The sequence below is a fragment of the Diadema antillarum genome, unplaced genomic scaffold (genome assembly GCF_040938485.1).
Source record: "Diadema antillarum isolate AM-2024a unplaced genomic scaffold, OU_Dant_1.0 scf00000029, whole genome shotgun sequence".
Lineage (NCBI taxonomy): Eukaryota > Metazoa > Echinodermata > Echinoidea > Diadematoida > Diadematidae > Diadema > Diadema antillarum.
In genome coordinates, this window is record NW_027270918.1 from 4909383 (window position 1) to 4929739 (window position 20357).

Here is a 20357-nt window from a genome sequence, read left to right on the forward strand (position 1 = left end):
CAAATGAATGTCAAAATCTACAAACCACAAACACCAACAGATGTCCTTCTAGTTGTATAATGGTGATGAGACCCATGTGAAAGGGTAATGCCATTAAAATTGTGTCTGTGAGTCTCAAGCTCTGGTTATCAAACAAAAAAAGGGACATTACATAGCAAGAGCTATAACAGTAGTTTTTGGGGTCTTTTTTAATGCATTGTGTCTGACAACCTTCCTTTATTTCCTGAACATATGGCTTGTCAATTATATCACACAACTTAATGTTCGTTATAATAAAGATCTCACATCTCGCAATTCCAAGGTCAGGCAATTTATCTTGACATTTGACTTCACTACCCATTGTACATTGGGACTTTTCTATACAGTGAGGTAGCATAATCATACTGGAACCCTTTGGAGATGAACTCCTTCAAACATACAGAATACATGTGCAGCAGAGTAATCATTGTTGTATTAAAATATTTTGTCTGCATTCAGGTGCAAAAGGTCAGCTATGAATGTTCACACACTCTGCCAGAACTCTTGGCAAACACTACTCAAAGAAGCAGCTACATGCATCTCAGGGCGTGCGAGCACTCTACGTACTTGAAATGCCTGGTGTCGGGCAGCGGTCTGTCGACTGGAATCCGATCACTCTTCACCTGGTTAAAGGCATGCCGGGCGAAAGGATCCCCGCCGGACTCCACGCTCTTGGCTGCGATGTACTCACCCACGTCGAACGGCACCACGACTGGATAGTAACGGAACTGGGTAGGGGTGGAGAGAGGGGTGAGGGATTAAGTGAGAATGAATTCACTATGACTCGTTTTTGAGAATGAGAATGATAAAACTGGAAACTTCTTAATGATGGATGGGGATACAATGCTATAGATTTCCAGTGAATTTAATGGGACAGAAAAAAAATATACATATATATATGCTTTTCCTTGTACAAAAGGTGAGCACATATACTCAAGTGACATGGGATTACTTTTTCATGTCTTTTTTATTTAAAAAAAGTCTAAGAACTATTACCATAAAATTTCATACATGATATTGAGAGGCATTATATTTCAAACATGCAAAATTTGTGAAGTTTGCAAAAGGGATATACGACCTTTAAAGCCAAGGGATGGTAGAGTATTGGTGGAGATGAGAATTGGGCTTTTAACTTTTTGCGAAATACCAAGAAAACACTTATGATATAGTACAGAACATACCATTTTAAGAGGAATTCAAAGTTTATTCGACGAAAATCAGGTTTGGAATGACTGAAACATGCAAAAACAAGGTAAAACAAAGCGATCATAATAAAGTGTGGGTCCCACACTTTATTAGAATCGCTCTTTTCTTGGATATCTCAGCCATTTCAAAACAAATTTTCATCAAATAAATGTTGAATTCCTCATAGAATTACATGCTCTTTCATATTTCATAAGAGGTTTCTCATTATCTCACCAAAAAAAAAAAAAAAAATGTTAGAAACCTGAAATTCGGTCTCAACTAAAACTAAACAGTCCCTTTAAGGTTTCCTTTCACTGGCATTTCTATTTCTTCTTTGCTTCCTTTGTCAAAAGGAGGCAGGTTCTAAATATTGAAAACATCAGGGACAGGAGTGAGCTCATTACAGACCTGTCAAAATGAGTACTCACATCTTCCCCATACCCAAGTCCAAGAAACCAAGTTTCTGGGGTTTGTTGCCATTATGTGTTTTCTATAATACTTACTATTCATTGTTAGTTTTTACTAAATTGTTGTATAAATACATATGTTTAGTAAATACTCTCTCTCTCTCTCTCTCTCTCTCACTTGACCCTTTAGTTGTTCATTTAGGCTTGTTCGTTTCACTTACAGAATGTTATAAAAAGAGTAAAATTAAGCACCAAATTAACAACTGGTCTACTATTACATTACTTTGAATAATGGAGTGCTCAACATATTTCCCTTAAAATGTTTAATATCTTACAAAGAAGTTACAGAGTAATCATGCATCTACTGTATCCACTTTTTTGGTGAGAAAATTCTGACAATGCCATGGAGAAGTAAAGGCTTCTCAATCTGCATTCACAAATCTTTTAAGATTTGAACAGATTCCTGCAATCTACATATGCTAAACTATACCAACAAGGATATTCAAGACAATACCACTGGACTTTTCCTTTTTTTTCACTCCAAAAAACATGATTGTTAGACATTTTTTATTGCCAATATTATGGGTCTCAAAGAAAAGTACTTGTCTTAGAAGCTGAACTTTCATTTATTGTCTCTGTCAATAAAATTGTGATTTAAAAAGTTTTATGGTATGCTTTAAATTCTCTGAGATTTTCTTGCATAGTACATCATAATGCAAGCATTTGCTCATGTAGAATGTCTCAGTTTCCATGCTACACAACACTTGACAACAATAGCAACTGAATATAATTGCAGTTGCTATGGCACCACCTGAATGGCCCTGGTTTGGTTTTCATCATTAAGTTTATCGTAGTATTACAGTAATGCTCAAAGCACCACAAGTCTTAAGATGCCAAGAACACAGGGGTACAGAAATGTCTTAAAGGGGAAAACCGAACTCATTCATCAGCATCTGAACATCTTCTTTTTTTCAATAGAAGTGATTCCCTCTGCATTCAATTTCAAATTATATTTGGGACTCAAAGTAACAAATGTGTCTTCTTTTTAATTGTCTTCAAACTTCAGTCTACTGAATGAATACCACCATGAATATAGGAACAGGCTGTATTTTCAATGTTGTGTTTATCACGGAATACAGTCATTCAGTAGGCTTTCACGTAAGAAAAAAAAATCGTTTTAATAAATACACTTAAAATTCTCATGGGGTAAGCTGAACTCAATTCGGTCAATGAGATCATGCATATCGTCAAATTCCTATAATGCTTTTTCTTTACCCCCCCCCCCCAAAAAAAAAAGAAAAAATGAAGAGAAAAAGCTAAACTAAGTATTCTAAATGCCACAGACATTAAACAATCCAATTAACCCCTTCTGTTCATGACGGATTTCCCTAGGGGAGGAGAGAAAGAGTCATCAGCCAGAGCGTGCACACTCTTATCATATTAAATGCACGAATATAATCCAACTGCAATGCCGAAAGCCTCAAGCAAAACTTCAGGGAAAAAAAAAAAGGAAGATGCGCAGCCAAATTGCTTGCTGGTGGAGAGAGTGGGCGTACCATGACGAGAGATTATCTGAAGGATAAAAGGGCATTCTATGGCTGTCTGTTTTAATAACGGTAAAAGCCCCAATATTAAAGCAATAAACACATAATTCACGATCACAACCTTTTCAAAGTGATACATGTCTGTTTTCTTTTCTTTTCTTTTCTTTTTTCATGAACAATGACTACTCAGATCATTAAAATCATTTCATCTGATCAATCATTAATTCATCAACTAAAATTACATTAATTTGTATCAATCTATCTGTCTCATCCAGTATATATACCCAGCAATATGGGCACTTCATGTGACAGTTGCATCAGCTTAATTCCATCCAAATTTGATAGAGTGGAACTGGCTTGAATATGTTTGACTGCATTATGATAGCCAACTTCTCTAACATGCAAAATAAAAGTGGCACAGAATGATTGTTGCTGAACAAGGGCAGACTGATTTCACTTTCTGTTAATGAATAAATATATTGAATTCCGCAGCGTAGTCTGGCTGTATCAAAATTGATTACATTCAAGCAAATTGTCGAAATCATCATCTCAAAGTAACATGACACATCAATGTTACTCAACTCAAGCTAGAAGATATCCGTACACACGCACACACACACACACATACCAGGGGTGGATCCAGGAATTTCATAAAGGAGAGGCGCCTTTACAAAATTAAAGGGAGGAGCGCGCTTACCCCCTCTTGATTCGCCACTGCACACACACACACACACACAGACACACACACACACACACATATTATATATATATATATATATATATATATATATATATATATATATATATATAATATGTATGCATGTATTAATGTACAACAGTTATTGGCATTCAAACCCATCACAGAATTTCAAAGAAAATTAATCTTTCAATATGGACTTAATGCAGTTCTAACCATTACGACCTGCCATGAATTTGCAAGTGGGACTCCGCATATTAGTTTTGATGATTACATCTTGATTCTATCCATGGTTCACAGGATACATAAGCCACGGAGCTATGAATATTCATACCAAAATTACAAGCTACCGTACAAAAAACAACAACAACAACTATTACAGTATTTTAAAGTAGTAAAAAGATTGAAATTACATGGCCAATTACACTATAATTATTAATCATTCTGCATACCACGTATACCTTTTTTTTTATTCATATGTGATACAGAGATTGAATATTTTGGTCAATACGTCAATAAAGGAAGAAGTATTCAGTGGCAATTAATTGTGACATATTCCAAATTAAGAGGGATTTTCACAGGTAATTGCTGTCAAAATGTAATTCAGTCAAAACGTTGCAATTCAGTATCAAATTCTGGCTTTAAGTAATCATGTGTTTAATGATGAGATTATACTAATATAATATATCAATTTCAGATATTATCTTTCCTATTTCCTTTCATTTGCTTGCTATATTGAAATCATCTCTCCACTGCCATGAAATCCTGTCTGCCTTACGTCATGAAAAGAATGATATAGGAGTTCTTTAAATTGAATATCACTGAGTGATGCGACTCGGAAATTAAATTTCTCGGGGACCATCTAGTATTTCAGTAGCTGAGAACCACAAGCAGTTATTGGATCTAGCACAGTCTGATTACTGATTTCAATCGAAATCTTCACAACAGGTGAATGTCTGCATATAGATATGGATGGACTCTTGAATTCAAAAGTAGTAATAATGATAGAAAGTTTACTATGAAAATATCATAAGTTGTCTGTTTTTTCAAATCAGATATTACACATTGGACTAGTCATCTGAATGATTATCCTTGAATTCGCAATTTTCGCATTGGAATTTGCAATGAAAAAAAGGGTCAAGTGATTACCCCAGTATCTGCCCTGTGTCTAACTTTATGGGTGAAAGCCTGTATTGACTTTACAGTTGTGCATATGAATAGCTGGCCAAACCAGCTTAGGCAAGATTTGGGCAAAAGTAAACTTGGTATCTCACTCCACTCCACACCAGTGAGACGAGACGAAATGCTCCATTAATCTTTGTCATCGTCAGCTATCTAAAGACATTGTTGCTACACTTTACAAACTCTTTTCATTGCCCAGGTATAATAGAGCTTTAGCTTTGAGAGTGCCTCGAAACAAATTCTTCATTGGCTTCTCATTCTTTTTTTTTTCTTTTCAGGCTATTTAGCCCAAAACTTGTATTACTACGCTTCTAACTTTGGAGAGATTCAGAGGGCCAAAATTGTTTCTGTTACAGTGTATTTGTAGTCAAGCAAACTTATATGATGTTCATTGTGCTGTGTTCAATACTCATTGAACACTGCTACGTTCAAGGAGTATTGAATACCACTGTTAAGGATTTTCAAAGGGATAGAGAACGACAAATGGCCTTGTGATCATTACAAACATCAATTTTTTTTTTATTTCACATTAGTAAAACTCTCTTCATTCTGCTTTTCCTTCTTTTTGTACAATCTGTAGAACCATCTACAAAGAAAAAAAATCACAATATTTCAGTGGAAAGTTGCTAGGCAACTTTGCCAAGAGCCACCTGAAACATCACTAGAGAAATCTTTGTTTCCTTGCTTCGGGTGAAGTTTTCATTATGAAAGCATTTATGGCAGAAAAACAATTATATTTGGTTAGGTGACTTCTGGTGGCTGTTTGGATTTCTCCCTCAGCCATAAAGGAAACGTGCAGCCAGCTAGCTAGTCTTTTGTTCATGTTATGATACAGTCATAGTTGTAGCCATGAGACAATTTATTTCCAAACTGCCTCGACATTGCGATTTTAATTTCCAGCATTTACAGAAAGGTAAAAAAAAAACAGTGTGATATTTCCCAGTAAGAATGGGCCATACAGTGAATAGGAAAAATAAGCCTCAATAACACTATGACTTACTATAAAAAAATGCATTTTGCAACGCCAATGATATATTCAGGCAGATATGCTCAAAGGATTGAGTACCATCTGCCAGGCGATTATAGTCACCTGGGGGAGATCCATGAAGGATCACCATCTTCCGCCCTTTCCGTTTTTACGTTCTGCCATTAAATAACCTTCAATAATAGGTAACTTCACATTGACAGTGAGACACATCGGTACTTTGTCATGTGAATAAAAACACACTGCGACATACACCTTGAAGGACATTGCAAAATACCATGGTATTTAGGATATTAATTCAAACTTTGCACAAAACGTGCATGCAAGATTTGATTGTGAATCGTGTCATGAAATACCACTAATCATATTTCTCACATGACCTGACACACTTTTTGCCTTTTCTCATTGGAGATAGAGTATGCATGCACGGTGCTTACCAGTAATACCACAATATTTTTGTGAAAAAGAAAGGTACCCAGTGAACTAATGCTGTATCTAAGACCCCGTTTACAGTGCGAGGCGAGGCCGCGGGTCGGCCGCGGCCGTGCCCAGCCCCGCTTCAGTGTAAACGCGCAAAAGGCCAAATGCGAGGCCAAAATTGGCCTCGCATTTGGCCTCGCTCTGGAGGTGGTCTCGGCCGCGGCTGAGCCGCGGCCGAGCCCGGCCTTTTCTTGGTGTAAACGCAAACTGGGCCAAATGCGCGGCCAATTGCGCGGCCAATTTTAGTCTGGCTTCCAAACCCTCTGCCTGTATCTTTCGCTATTCAGGATATTAACCCCCTCAACGTCGAAAAGTAGTATAGTTTAAGGTGGTTTTGTCCTGCAAAGGATTCTTTCCTTCGGCAAAGGCCTTTGCCCGAACGTCGACTTCGTCGCCACGGAATTCATTTGGCAAAGGGTCTGAAAACCAGATAATACCAAATTGCATATGTTTACAAGCAGAGTGCCACTACGACAAAATATTGAAAGGTTTGAATCAAAAGCGCGGCAGAGCCCAGCAGTGTAAACGGACAAAATTGCGAGGCTCGGCCGCGCAATTGAGGCCGGGCTGTAAACAGGGTCTATTACCACAGCATTTCGTCATTGAGAATGGCACCAACAAATTACTGGTACTGAGATATTCAACACCCCGGGACAATTCCAGTGTGAATGCATCATCTGTTGTTATTATGAAACCACCAACCTGTTTGCATACAATGTCAAGGACATTTTGCACTAATGGTCTGGTGGGGGTTTATGCACCTCACCTCATAAAGGGGGATATCTAACCTCTGATCCACATTCACTGTGCTCATTAGTGGGGTTTTCTGTCAAAGCTGATTGGGGCATTTGATTTGACCCATTAGGCCTATCCCTTTCAGTCTCGTGGGCGACATGCTTATATACAATGTCAATAAGATTCTTATGCTGGTGGCCCTGAGAGTGTTAATAAATCAGTGTGACAGGTGTATCAGCTATATAGTTATATACTTGCTTTACCTTTTGACTGGAATCATGCTTTAATTATCAATATGCAAGATGAGAAACACAGCAGACCATCAGCACAGCCTGAGATCACACTGGATTTCTTTTCTCTTTTTGATTAGATCATCCATTCATGCTGTCCATAACAATGCAAGTTCCCAAGAGAGCATGGCATCTACTTATTCAAATCTACAAATGCATTTGTCTTATCACCCAGAACTTTTATTAATCGTCATTTTTCTTTATCACCCTGACTCTCAAAATTAAGTATGAAATTGAATTTATATCTAACTATCCATTTTCACTTGATCCCCTCATTCACTTAAACAACTAGGACCTACTGTAAAAGTGGAAATTTTTGCGGTGTTGAAATTTTCGCGCATTTCGCGCAACCAGAAACTAGCGCGAAAATAAAAGCACGCGAATATTTTTGCTTGCCATATGCTCCTGTGCGTGATGTCTTGATTCCGCGGAATTAAAAACACGCGAAACTCTTCTTACCCGGCGAAGCGCGAAAAATTAGTCGCGCGAAAATATCCACTTTTACAGTATAGGCCTAGTATTTAGTTATCCACATAATAATCAATATTATGATCAATCTGGCCGGTAATTTATCTTAAATCCTGTCATTAATCTCTTCACTTTTGTCTTTTCCTATATCTGCCATCTCTCTACACATCCTTCATGAGAACAACCACTGTGCCATTTATGCTTTAATTTTAATATCATGGCACTTGAAAAGCTCTGGCAATGTATCGTGGGTAATAGCAGAGACAGCTATGGGAGCAGGAATAACTTGTTGAGTCATAACAATGGCACTCAAAAGCCAGGAATCTCTGCAATGGATGTCTGGGACAGAGACGCCTGGAAGTACTCCCATGAATAGTCCGAGGGCTCCGCAACAAATGACATAATATACTTGCCTTGTTCAGAGACTCTTACAGCCGAGTGCCAGGAAGTTTGAAGTTAATTGGATCAGAAAGGGAAAGCGGTGAATCCTTAATCACTCGGAAGCCATTGCTAATACAGCTCGCCTTGCCAGATGCAACATAGGGGCAGAGCCTTGCTCTAATAGCTCCGGATGAAGCTCTAGCGATTACTGCAGAAGTGAGCCTGACAATGTATTATGAAAACGCCAAAGCTTCCAATTTTTTTTTCTTTGTGGCTAGAGAAAGTGCCTTCCTCCTATGGGCTGCACAAGTGCCATGCAGGAAAAAGCATCGCCGAGTGAAGCACGGAGTAAAGTATCTGTGCCATCAAGTTTGGAAGTTGGGAGAAAAATTGGAGGAAACAGGCAGTAGTGCGGGCAAAGGTGTGTGTCCTTTGGATGCAAAACTGAGACTGCCCAAAACGGGTCTCATCTGGTCTTTAACCCATTGACTACAAGAACCTTGTAAGCCCCACATAAAGTCAACAGAGATTTTAGAATCTGTTAGAATTGGTTACCGGTTTTGAAAAATACTTGAGGCTATTATTTTGAAATCTACTTTGACTGCAATCTCATACTATGATGTGAGGGGTTGGGGGAAATCAAACGAAACCTGACAATAATCTGCGCAATGCACAAAACCATTCAAGAAAAATTCAATATAACTTGTCCTATATTTCCATTAAAGTAAAATTTTTAAAGTGATTATGCTTGATTTAGTGTCACCTGAACTATTTACATATACCATAGAGATAGGCCTATATGCTAATATTCTTCAAGCTTTTGAGATAAGAGAATGACAGAACTTACTAAAAAACCAGAAACATTCACAACATGAAACTTTCCTGAATTTGAGCCAACAGCCCTGTAGCGGCATGTAACTTTGTAACCTAGCGACTGGCATTCAATGCATTTTGCAGACAAAAACTTTCAGGTGCACTTTACTTGTATGAATCTTGACTTCTTGTGAAACACACAAAAGTTTCATCCACACACACACACACACAAAAAAAAAATCGGTTCAGTAATGCAAAGGGCAGCCACTACCTGCAGCACTACATTTAGTATTTAATATTTGGCAGTTTGCCCAAGAGTTCACTGCCGAAGAGAAAAGCGTTGTATGAGCTGAGGAGCATTCCAGAGGCTTGCAACGATAATAGCAATGTGAGAATAAAACATGTGCCATGCCTGAGGGGAGATATGCGGAGGTTGAAATCTCCACTATTGACCGTGTATACGCCGACCTTGAATCCGTCAGCCACTTTGAATTTTGTAATCCACTTTAATCTGACATAAAATATGGCAATCGGTGCAAGAACGCTGGACATGTATAATGGATGGCAAATCTCGTTACACGAACACATACAGATCTCCCACACTGAGCAGTCAGAATAGTCAGGTATCAAACTCACACGCATTCTCTGTCAGTTGACAGAACTACAAAAGTGAGAACACTACCTTGTGAAATTTTTTAGGAAGAATCTAGCAAGAATAACTGTTGATTTTCTTAAAGCTCAAACTTAGTAACTTATTCACAAGGCATTAATACAACACTGAGCTCACAATCTTAGAATATGAAACTAACATCTTTCATTCCCTGACAACTGAAAAACACATCAACTGCATTAATGCAAAGGATATTTGTGACAAATGTAACATTCTCAGTCTCACTGCTGGACATTCTATGCTATGACTTTGTTACAGCCACAATTTGATACTAATTGCTTTTCTAGATAGTACCGGAAATTTCCTGTAGACATCAAACCTTCACAGATATTCAGAGGTCCTAGAAATATTGTATTTGTTCACGGAATATTAGAGTTAGGATGCAAACTATCACTGAAAACAAATATGTTTATATTCATAATAATAATAAATCAAATACCTAAAATTGTTGAGTTCATTAGGCCTATAATTATCAAGCTTGTGTAGTTGAGCAATACTGTATCTTTGTTGTTTTCTATACGACAGCATAATGTGTAGTATGGGATTCAATCGAGCAGCAATAGGTAAACAAAAGTTATGACAACTTGCAGAAACCATGCACTCTGAACAATAAAGGCTTATTTTGTTAGCTTGTGGCAGACCAAAATAGTGATGGTAACTCAAATACTTTTCATTAACAAAGATTTTTTTTTTGTCCTTTAGACTAGTAAATGTTGGTCTTTGTGTACCTTTTTTAATACCCCAATTTTTAGTGAGGATGTCATCAGGTTATATGGCACTTTCTCTCAGTCCCTTAAAATGTAAAATGGAAACACCACAATATTTTGAAGTAGCTTCTCGGAATGACACTGTGGTGTTAATGAAATGCATTTACCAATGTATAGATACTCTGCATAACTGTGCCTGAAGAAACTAGATGGTGGTTTTGCTGCCTTGAAAGCATCTGCCTTGTAACTATTATTATACCGCAACCATGTATAGATTCAAACCATTGAAAATTCTTTGAAAACCAGATATTGCATGCATTGGAAAACCACTGGGAATGTAAATGCATTATGGATGATTCAATAGTGTTCAGACTACAGTCACTAATGGACAATAGGCTTCACACTATCCATAGTGGCTGGACAAGCACATGCTCTTGCATTAGTCGACAAACATCGCGGTAAATTATCTTTCATTTGCGAATCCTTGAGGGGGTTTTCAGTGCAAACAAGAATTGATTGTGGCATCCAGTTGACCTCATTCAGAAAGCGTCTACTCCTCTGATCATTCAAACATATAAGAATGCAACATTCACAGGAGAAAAATCAATTACGGGCAAGAATTCAGAGTTGCAACATATTCACAGAGTACCGTATGTACTTTCTTCAAGTCTGCAAACCTTGTGCAGAAGAACTGAATCCTGAGGCAAGATTTGTGATGGTGTGGGGCGAGATGGAGAAGGAGGTCATGATGAAAAACAAAGAAACAAACAAACAAACAAACAAACAAAACTTCTACCCACATTAAAGGTAAGTTACCTTTCTTCTATGCTAACAGATAATCCCAGTTACCATACCTGTTTGTCCACAGTAATCACCTAATCTTTGTTGTACCCTAGTGTTTGGGTCATTTGTGTCATCGCAATTTTGGTTCGTATAAATCAAGAGAGTGGATGCACTGAATAGATAGAGCTGTCACTCCGTTTAGATTTAATATCAAATTGGGCCCACTTCTCTCATTGTCGAGAGGCCTCCCCCAGTGGGTGAGCATCTAATTGGTATCTAGAAGCACCCTACTTAAGGGGTTTATTGGGTCTCCGGAAAAAAAAGGGGCTTTACATCTGAAGAGATTCCATTAAAAACAGCTCATCCCACAGGCAAAAGACTCTTTAATTCACATACACACAATTTAGAAAATTAGCACTCTCTCTCCCCATGTCTCTTTCTTCATACCCTCAGCCTCTCTCATACACTCACTCTCTTGTGGATCCCCAACACTTTTTCTGTTCTTGACAATAGTTACATTCACACACTGTTTGTAATCTTCTAAGCTTTAAGCTTCGATGATTACTATGTACAAATGTAGCTTGTACTTTAAAAACGGTGACGCACGCCTACAAGACACCTACGTTTAATTTTAGAGATTTAATTTTTGAGTGACCAGTCCTGCTCAAGGATTAAACCACAGAACTGGAAGACATAAGATATTCATGGAGTGCTAGCAACAAACCCGAGAATGTGCAACAATACAAAAGTGTATAACACACACTAGAGGTTGACCCAGAAGCTGGGGGGGGGGGGGGATAGGGTTCATGGACAAGTCACGCAAACATTCAAGTACATTGATCATTGTTTTCACACGACGTTAAACTGCGTGTGGGGACCCCCCCCCCCCTCCTTCTTGTGGAGAAATCGTAGATGTCTTCTGGTTCTAATCATCTACTTATCCTTAAAGTTGTAACACCCTAATGTTTTTAGATTGATTGTTTGTGGTACGCGTGGTCTTTGTAGGCGAGTGTCACTGGAGTATATTTAGTTGTATCACGACGATGACAATAATGCGAAGTCACCACTTGTAACACTTGTATAACTTGTGTAACTGAGTGTTACTATAAACGTATAACCGTTCGGTAGACTTTACGATGGCACAATGATAATGATGACGAAGAGACGCGAAGGAAAGTACAGTTCAGCCAGAATGTATACTTTTAATATTTGTCGTAATACAGGAACTTTGGTGAAATACAATCTCAATAATATATGAACACTTGGCACTCCCTGGCATGCTCCCAATCGGGGCTGGAGTGTATCACGGATATAACCCTCTGCCGGGTGGCAAGAGGCCTGGCCGAACCAGTATAAGTTTGGCTGAACAAGAACCATGAGTATGAATTTGCAGGGACATTTATACTAAAACTTATGAATACATTATTATTGACACTTTGCATAAAATGAAAGGGGAGATTATTGTTTACTTATACATATGCAGGATATTTCTTCGAAGGCAATCCAAATTTGGGAAGGGGAAAGTGCTTATACCATATTTGGTCATGAGAGTTTATGAATGAACTCACTATTCTGTAGTAGTGGTCGTCAGCACAAAGGAATGTGCTAGTCTAATGTTTTAGGGAGAAGTCTAAACAAAGGGGCACAGAGAGGAGGGTGGAATGGGTCAGTGGGGACTGACCACTTTCCAAATAAATCAGTGCGTCATGGGTTATAATGCACTGCAAGGACATCTACAGTGGGGAAGTGAGGAGTGGGGAGATGGACACAATTTTGGGTCTTACATTCGTCCGGCATTTCAAAAAGAAACGTCCTCGTTTCATATAGGAAATAAAACAAACATTATTCTTAAATATTGCAAGGGAATGTACAAATTGTAATCTCAAAAGCGTATACTCGAACACACATAGATGTGATTAACTTAACAAAAGTAATCAAAATTGGCAAACTGAGTGGAAGTGTTGATTAAAATGATTGACTGACTGATACTGGAAACATAATTAAACATAAAAACATGATACAAGTACAAACCATAATAATCTACTCAAATGATTACAGCTATGAAACAAAATGACATAAAAACACAAGATAAACATAAGATATCAATGTAATTCCAATTCATGTAAAGTTATCGTAGTAGCTGTCGGCTGTGTAACATTATGATCATACCATACGGACTTAACCTGTTGTATGAAAACTTTGAAAGTGTTGATGTCAGCTTTCACTTAATCGAGAAATGCTAGTTACAACAAAATTAACCATCACATTAAGTCAACAGGCATAAAGAGACATAACAACATATAAGCAGAATCAATTTCTATGAAGATAAACATATCCTATAACTAGGCATCGACCAGCATTAGAATTACATCATTATTATTGTAGTACCGTTGTACAATCATCATCCAGGTGTGATTATCTTAATAAAGGGGAATACCATAAAAATCAGGTCTCTTAATTAACCTACCACTACGAGTGTGGGTGTGAGGGTCATGGTTTCGGGCATGGGCATCATGGGATGGTGGGAGAGGAGGAGGAGGAGGAGGAGATGGAGCTTCAGCAGTTGGCTGAGAAGAGGTAGAAGAGTAGGTAGGAAGTGGAAACACAGGCATGTGAAAAATAACTTGTTCCTCAGATGTGGGTGGAGAGGGAGGGCTGGGAGTAGAAATGGGTGAGGATTGTGATGTGGGCTCAAGATAGGGTTTGAGGCGGTTGTAGTGGAGAACTTTAGGAGTAGAGCTAGAATTAGACAAATCTGATAGGTGGTATAGAATGCCATTGTTATCTTTCCGCAATATGCGATAGGGGCCTTTCCATTTCGCAGAGAGCTTCTCACGAGTTGGAACAGTGACAAGCACTTTGTCTCCTATCTCGTATGGGATGAAACGTGTGGTTCTGTCATAATGCGCTTTTTGTGAGTGTCGCGCTCGTTCGGTCTTTGCGTCGGCATGTTCAAATGCTGACTGCAAACGGTGGAGGAGGGTTGTTGCGTAATCATCTGGTGTGTGTGATGTTGCAACGGGGTCAGATGAGGTCAAGACTGAGAGAGGGGTGGAAGCTTCACGTCCGTGGACAAGAAAGAAGGGGGTGAAACCAGTAGTGGAATTAGGTGTAGTGTTGTACGCAAATTGATGCTGGCTGAGGACAAGGTCCCAGTCAGTAAGGGCGGAGGAAAGGCGTTTACCAAGTTCAAGTTTGAGGGTGCGGTTATGTCTTTCGACTAAACCATCTGACTGAGGGTGGTAGGGGGTGGTGCGTGTTTTGGAAATTCCAAGTTTTGCACACAACCTAGTCATGAGATTTGATTCAAATTGTCGGCCTTGGTCGGAATGAATGGAGTCAGGAATGCCATGTTGACAAATGAAATTGTCAAATAGGCAGTCTGCTACAGAAGTCGCTGTCTGATTTGGCATAGGGTAGAGGTTGACATATTTTGTGAAATAGTCAACTACGACAAGTACGTATCGATTTGCACGAGGGGTGAGGGGTAACTCAGTTATGTCAACACCAATGCGCTGAAAGGGACGGGAGGAGGGGATGGGTTTGAGGGGGGCTCTGTGAGCAGGGACAGGGTTGCGCCTTACCTGACATGGGAGGCAGCGGTTGCAAAAATCTGCAATGTCGCTACGCATTCCAGGCCAGTAACACATCTGATCAGCCTTCTGTAAGACTTTTTCAGCACCGAAATGACCAGATAGTGGTCCACCATGGAGGATAGAGAGCACCAATGGGATGAGTGAATGTGGAATGACAACTTGTCTGTTCATAGCACCTGAAGGGAGGCGTCGAATGCGACATAGCAGTCCGTCATAAATTTCTAAGCGTTCAAGTTCACTATGAAATTTACGTAGGGGAATTTCATACCTAGGGATGGCAGATCGAGGGGGAATGGAACCAGATTGAATCCAGGACATCACTTTGCTCAAAGTGGGGTCAGATTGTTGTGCTTGATGGAGACGATGACCATCAGCCAACAATGATGCACACAGTGTATCAAGATTACCCGGAGGTGTTGCTGTTTGCGAGGGCAAGCTGGGGGTGGGGTCAGTTGTGACAGCAGGATTGCCAGTTTGGGTAGGAGGAGGGGAGACAGGTGAGGAATGGTGACATGAACATGATGATGATGAGATAGGTTGAGGTGATGAGAGGGGAGGTAGCGAATGAGATGGAGGGATGGAGACGACAGATATGATAGGAGGTTCAGGTGGTTCAGGTGGTTCAGGTGGAGGTGGTACACGAGACAATGCGTCTGCATTGGCATGACGAGCACCATCACGATGTTCGATGACCCAATCGAACGTCTCTAGCTCGAGGGCCCATCGGCTACGTCGTGAAGTTGCCGTGCCAGAGTCGTGACCAACAGGCAGCCGCCTGAGGCCGACAAGAGGCTTGTGATCTGTGATGATGGTAAATGGGGAAGTCAGCAGATAGTGGCGGAAATGACGTACAGACCAAACTATTGCCCACAATTCACGATCATAGGTCGACCAACGTCGCTCAGTTTGCGACAACGCACGACTAGCATACGCTATTACATGTTCCTTGCCATTGAGGCGTTGCGTCAATACTGCACCTACAGCAAAGTTTGAGGCGTCAGTATGAAGTGTGAATGGTTCGGAAAAAACAGGGAATGACATGATCGGGGGTGAAGTGAGTGTGTCTCGCAATGTGCAAAATGCTTGTTCGCACTCATCTGACCACTCAAACAAGGCACCTTTCATTGTCAGTGCATATAGCGATCGAGCTACATGCGCAAAGTTCTTCACAAATCGGCGGTAATACGAACACAAACCCAGAAAAGCTCGAAGTTCAGTGACATTGCGAGGGGTGGGCCATGAACGTACTTTGTCAATGTTGGTAGGGTCAGGCAGAACACCAGCAGCTGAAATGACATGTCCGAGGAATGTAACTTCCTTCTGAAAGAAAGTACACTTGTCGGGACGTAGTTTGAGACCAGCTGATCGAAGACGATCAAACACTGCACGCAACCGGCCAAGCTTCTCATCAAATGTGCGGCCAAATATGATTATGTCATCAAGATAGACCAGCACAGAATCCCAGTGCAAACCACGCAAAACTAATTGCATGAGTCGTTGGAAGGTGGATGGGGCGTTTCGAAGTCCCATGGGCATCACAGTGAATTGATACAAATCAGTACCTGTAGTGAAAGCAGTTTTCGGTTTGTCATCCGGGTCCATAGCAACTTGCCAGTACCCACTGGACAAGTCTATAGTACTGAAATAGACATTTCCAGCAAGTGCATCAAGCGTGTCATCAATTCTGGGGAGAGGATGGGAATCGGGACATGTAACTCTATTCAACTTGCGATAGTCAACACAGAACCGATATGAACCAGACTTTTTCTTCACCATGACAACAGGTGAGCTCCACGGGCTAGAACTAGGTTCAATAACTCCAGCCTCAAGCAGGCGATCACATTGCTGCTTGATTTCTTGGCGAATGTTGGGAGAAGTCCGGTATGCACGCTGTCGAATGGGAGGAGCGGTGTCAGTAGGGATGACATGTTGAACAAGATCAGTGCGACCATAATCATCAGCAGATTGGCTGAAAACATCTGCATAGTCATTGAGCAGAGCAGTAACCTGAACACGTTCATCAGAAGTCAATGATGTTGATGAGAGATCGAATGAGGGAGAGGTGTGAGAGTTGGTAGAGGGAATAGGTTGAGTGACATTCGAAGCACAATATTGTTCTCCAGAGCGGCCGAGGAGGGGGTGAAATTCACCTAGCGGCATCCCAGGGTACAACGTGATCGACGATGATGTCGGATTTGCGACACGAACTGGGATTGCACCATCAACTACTGAAGAGAGAGTACATGCAACAACAACAGGCAACTCATTAGTAGGTTCAAGCACACCTTCAATGTCTGATGAGGAATTGACAAAAGTCTCGCCAAGGGAGATGGGGAGGACTGTTTCACTCCAAGGAGGGATAACAACCTCGACATCGACGACTGCGGACACAACAAGTGGGACAGTAAGGGCGGGCTGTACGAGAGGGAGGGAAACAGATGACAGTGAAATAAAGCCTTGATTCAAGTCTAGGCAAGCCTGATGAGCACATAGGAAATCCCATCCCAAGATGACTTGAGGATGAATTCCACGTGCAACCTGAAAATGGTGTGAAAACTGAGCCGAGTGAGAAGAAAAGTCAACCAAAATAGAGCCTAATGTATCTAAAACATCACCTGAAACAGCTTTGATAGGAGTAGGCAATGATAGATATGGTCGGGAAGAGAGTGAGGGGAGAGAGAAGCGAAGTTGCTCACCAATGAGTGACACCGTAGCACCAGTATCGATCAGAGCATGTATTGCAGTTGAACCAATGGAGATCAACAGACGAGATGAAATAGAGGGGGGAGGGGAAGGGCGGGGTTGGGTCTCAGTGGAGGATGCTGACAGGTGACCCGTGCTCTCAGCTTGTTTTAGTTTCCCTGGTTCTGAAATGATACGCGGGCAGGAGAATTGCGGCGCATCGCACTAGGCATTGGTCGGGAGGAAGGGCTTTGAGATCGATGACGATACTGTACATCGTCTCGACGTCGATCGTCTGCGTAACGCGACTGGGCATTGTCTCGACGTCCATCTTCTGAGTAACGCGACTGCACATCGTCACGACGTCTATCGTCATGACGTCTATCGTCTGAGTAACGCGAGCTATAACTGTAGCGGGGAGAGTCGCGCGGTGACGCAGGGTAATCACGCGAATAGGGATCAGCAGTGTAATTGTTGCTATGACGACGAGTGGGGTATGGGCTTGGGCTTCGCCCGCGGGAGGGCGGCATAGGGGAATAATGTCGTCGATCAGGAGTCGGTGATCGAGGTCGGGGATATGACTGGCGATGATATGTATCACCATAGAACCTATCATGACGGTCATGGACAGAAGGGGAGCGGTAACGATCATGAGAATGAGACCGGGTGTAATCAGGACGATAACGAGGACGGGAACGAGATGCGTCGCTCTGAGCATTCTGAAATGAGTCATATTGTGATTGTAGGGCATGGACTGACAATTGAAGAGAGTCGATTCGTTCTAAAATTTTGTCAAGGGGATCGCAAGGAGCAGTTGCAGTAGCAACAACATGGTTTTGGTTGGGTTGTGAAGAGGAAGGAGAGGAAAACTTTAGTGATTCCGCGGCACGCTCAATGCGTTGAGCTATGCTCAGCGCTTCGTCGGTGTTGCGAGCTCCATGCTCATGGCATTTCGCCTGCATGTCCGGGCTGAGTCCAGCCACAAATCTCCGAAAAATTTCGTCCTCACGGGCGGCAGTATCTAATTTGGGGAAGGCTAGGGTTGTCAGGCGGTTTAATTCCGACAAAAATACTTCGAGGGGTTCATTTGGTTGTCTGGGGCGAGCATTTAGCATTCTACGGAAAGAGGTAACCTCATCTTGTTTTGAGAAAATTCTCTCAAGTTGCTCTTTGGCCTTCTTGAAGTCTTGTTTGGTTGCTGCAGGGAAAGCATCCCAAACGGCGAATGCAGCGCCCTGGAGACGGGACCCTAACATTTTTGCCATATCAATATTATCTGAATTGGGACAAGCATCAATTGCTACTTCCAGGCGTCTACACCACTGGCGGAAATCAGCGGTGCCATCACCCGAAAAGGATGGGGGGAATTGGATGGGGACAAAAGCACCAGGAAGGGAGGGGGAGGTAGAACCAATGTCAGAGTCAGGCATTGTGAAAGTAACCAAATAACGTAAGTGACAAAAAAGCTACGAGAAATAAAACTATGAAAATGGATCAGGGAACTGGAGGATGATGAGAGGCACTATAACTTTGCAATGCAAAGCTATGGAATCACATGTAATACGCTGAGTAAAGTGTCTGCCGACAACACAAATAAAAACAGTTGCTACAAAGGGAGGGGTAGTACGGTGTATAGCAAAGAAAACAAACTATATGAACATGATACTACTATAATCTATCACAATACCTATATCTATATATGTATAAATCATGGAATGCAGTGATAATGACAGCTAACATAAAAACTTAAAATAGAGCATAAGGTCGTATACACACAAACAAATGCAATATAATTCATACAATAGAAATAGTATAGAAAGAGGGAAAATAAAGTTCAAAAGTAGACTTAACAATCTGGAGAGAAGTGACAGATGAACAGGCGAGGTTTGTCGGGAAGACTGTGTAGAGGAGCCCACGAAGGCAGCTTCCTTGCAGGCGCAGCTTCAGGTAGCACAAGTCCAGAGACAGGATGAGGAGGATGACCACAGTAGAAGGAAGATGATGGGTTGATAGAAGATCGTCAGGTACGGGAGATCGTCAGGTAGAAGCCGAAGGTAGACAGGAAGAAGATGAACAGGATCCCAGAGAGTCGATGAGAAGAGATGACCAGGGGGAGTTGAACAGGAACACAGACAGAGTAGACTGGAACACTGACTAACCTGAGTTAGTCAACAGCAGCAAAGCGTTCAATAATTATTGTACAATTGTACAATATGCAGGAAACATACCAGGCTCATACAAGTCGACATCCGGATGAACAGCAGCACGACGAGTAGTCAATCACGCCAACGGGTTGCAGGTCACCGTTTTGCTGCTGCCACCAAAAGTACGTCGAGCGGGTAGATGGCTCCGCTTTACCGCTGCCACCACTGTAACACCCTAATGTTTTTAGATTGATTGTTTGTGGTACGCGTGGTCTTTGTAGGCGAGTGTCACTGGAGTATATTTAGTTGTATCACGACGATGACAATAATGCGAAGTCACCACTTGTAACACTTGTATAACTTGTGTAACTGAGTGTTACTATAAACGTATAACCGTTCGGTAGACTTTACGATGGCACAATGATAATGATGACGAAGAGACGCGAAGGAAAGTACAGTTCAGCCAGAATGTATACTTTTAATATTTGTCGTAATACAGGAACTTTGGTGAAATACAATCTCAATAATATATGAACACTTGGCACTCCCTGGCATGCTCCCAATCGGGGCTGGAGTGTATCACGGATATA

At 41.1% G+C, this 20357-nt stretch overlaps 1 protein-coding gene across 1 annotated transcript in view; it reads right to left on the bottom strand.

The window, feature by feature from the left end:
- LOC139738421 (polypeptide N-acetylgalactosaminyltransferase 2-like) overlaps nucleotides 1–20357 on the bottom strand; it is a 166508-nt gene that overhangs the window by 139189 nt on the left and 6962 nt on the right. The window contains exon 2 of the mRNA XM_071649061.1: nucleotides 586–746. Within this exon, the coding sequence (XP_071505162.1) occupies nucleotides 586–746 (161 nt within the window). The remainder of the gene's footprint in view (nucleotides 1–585; nucleotides 747–20357) is intronic.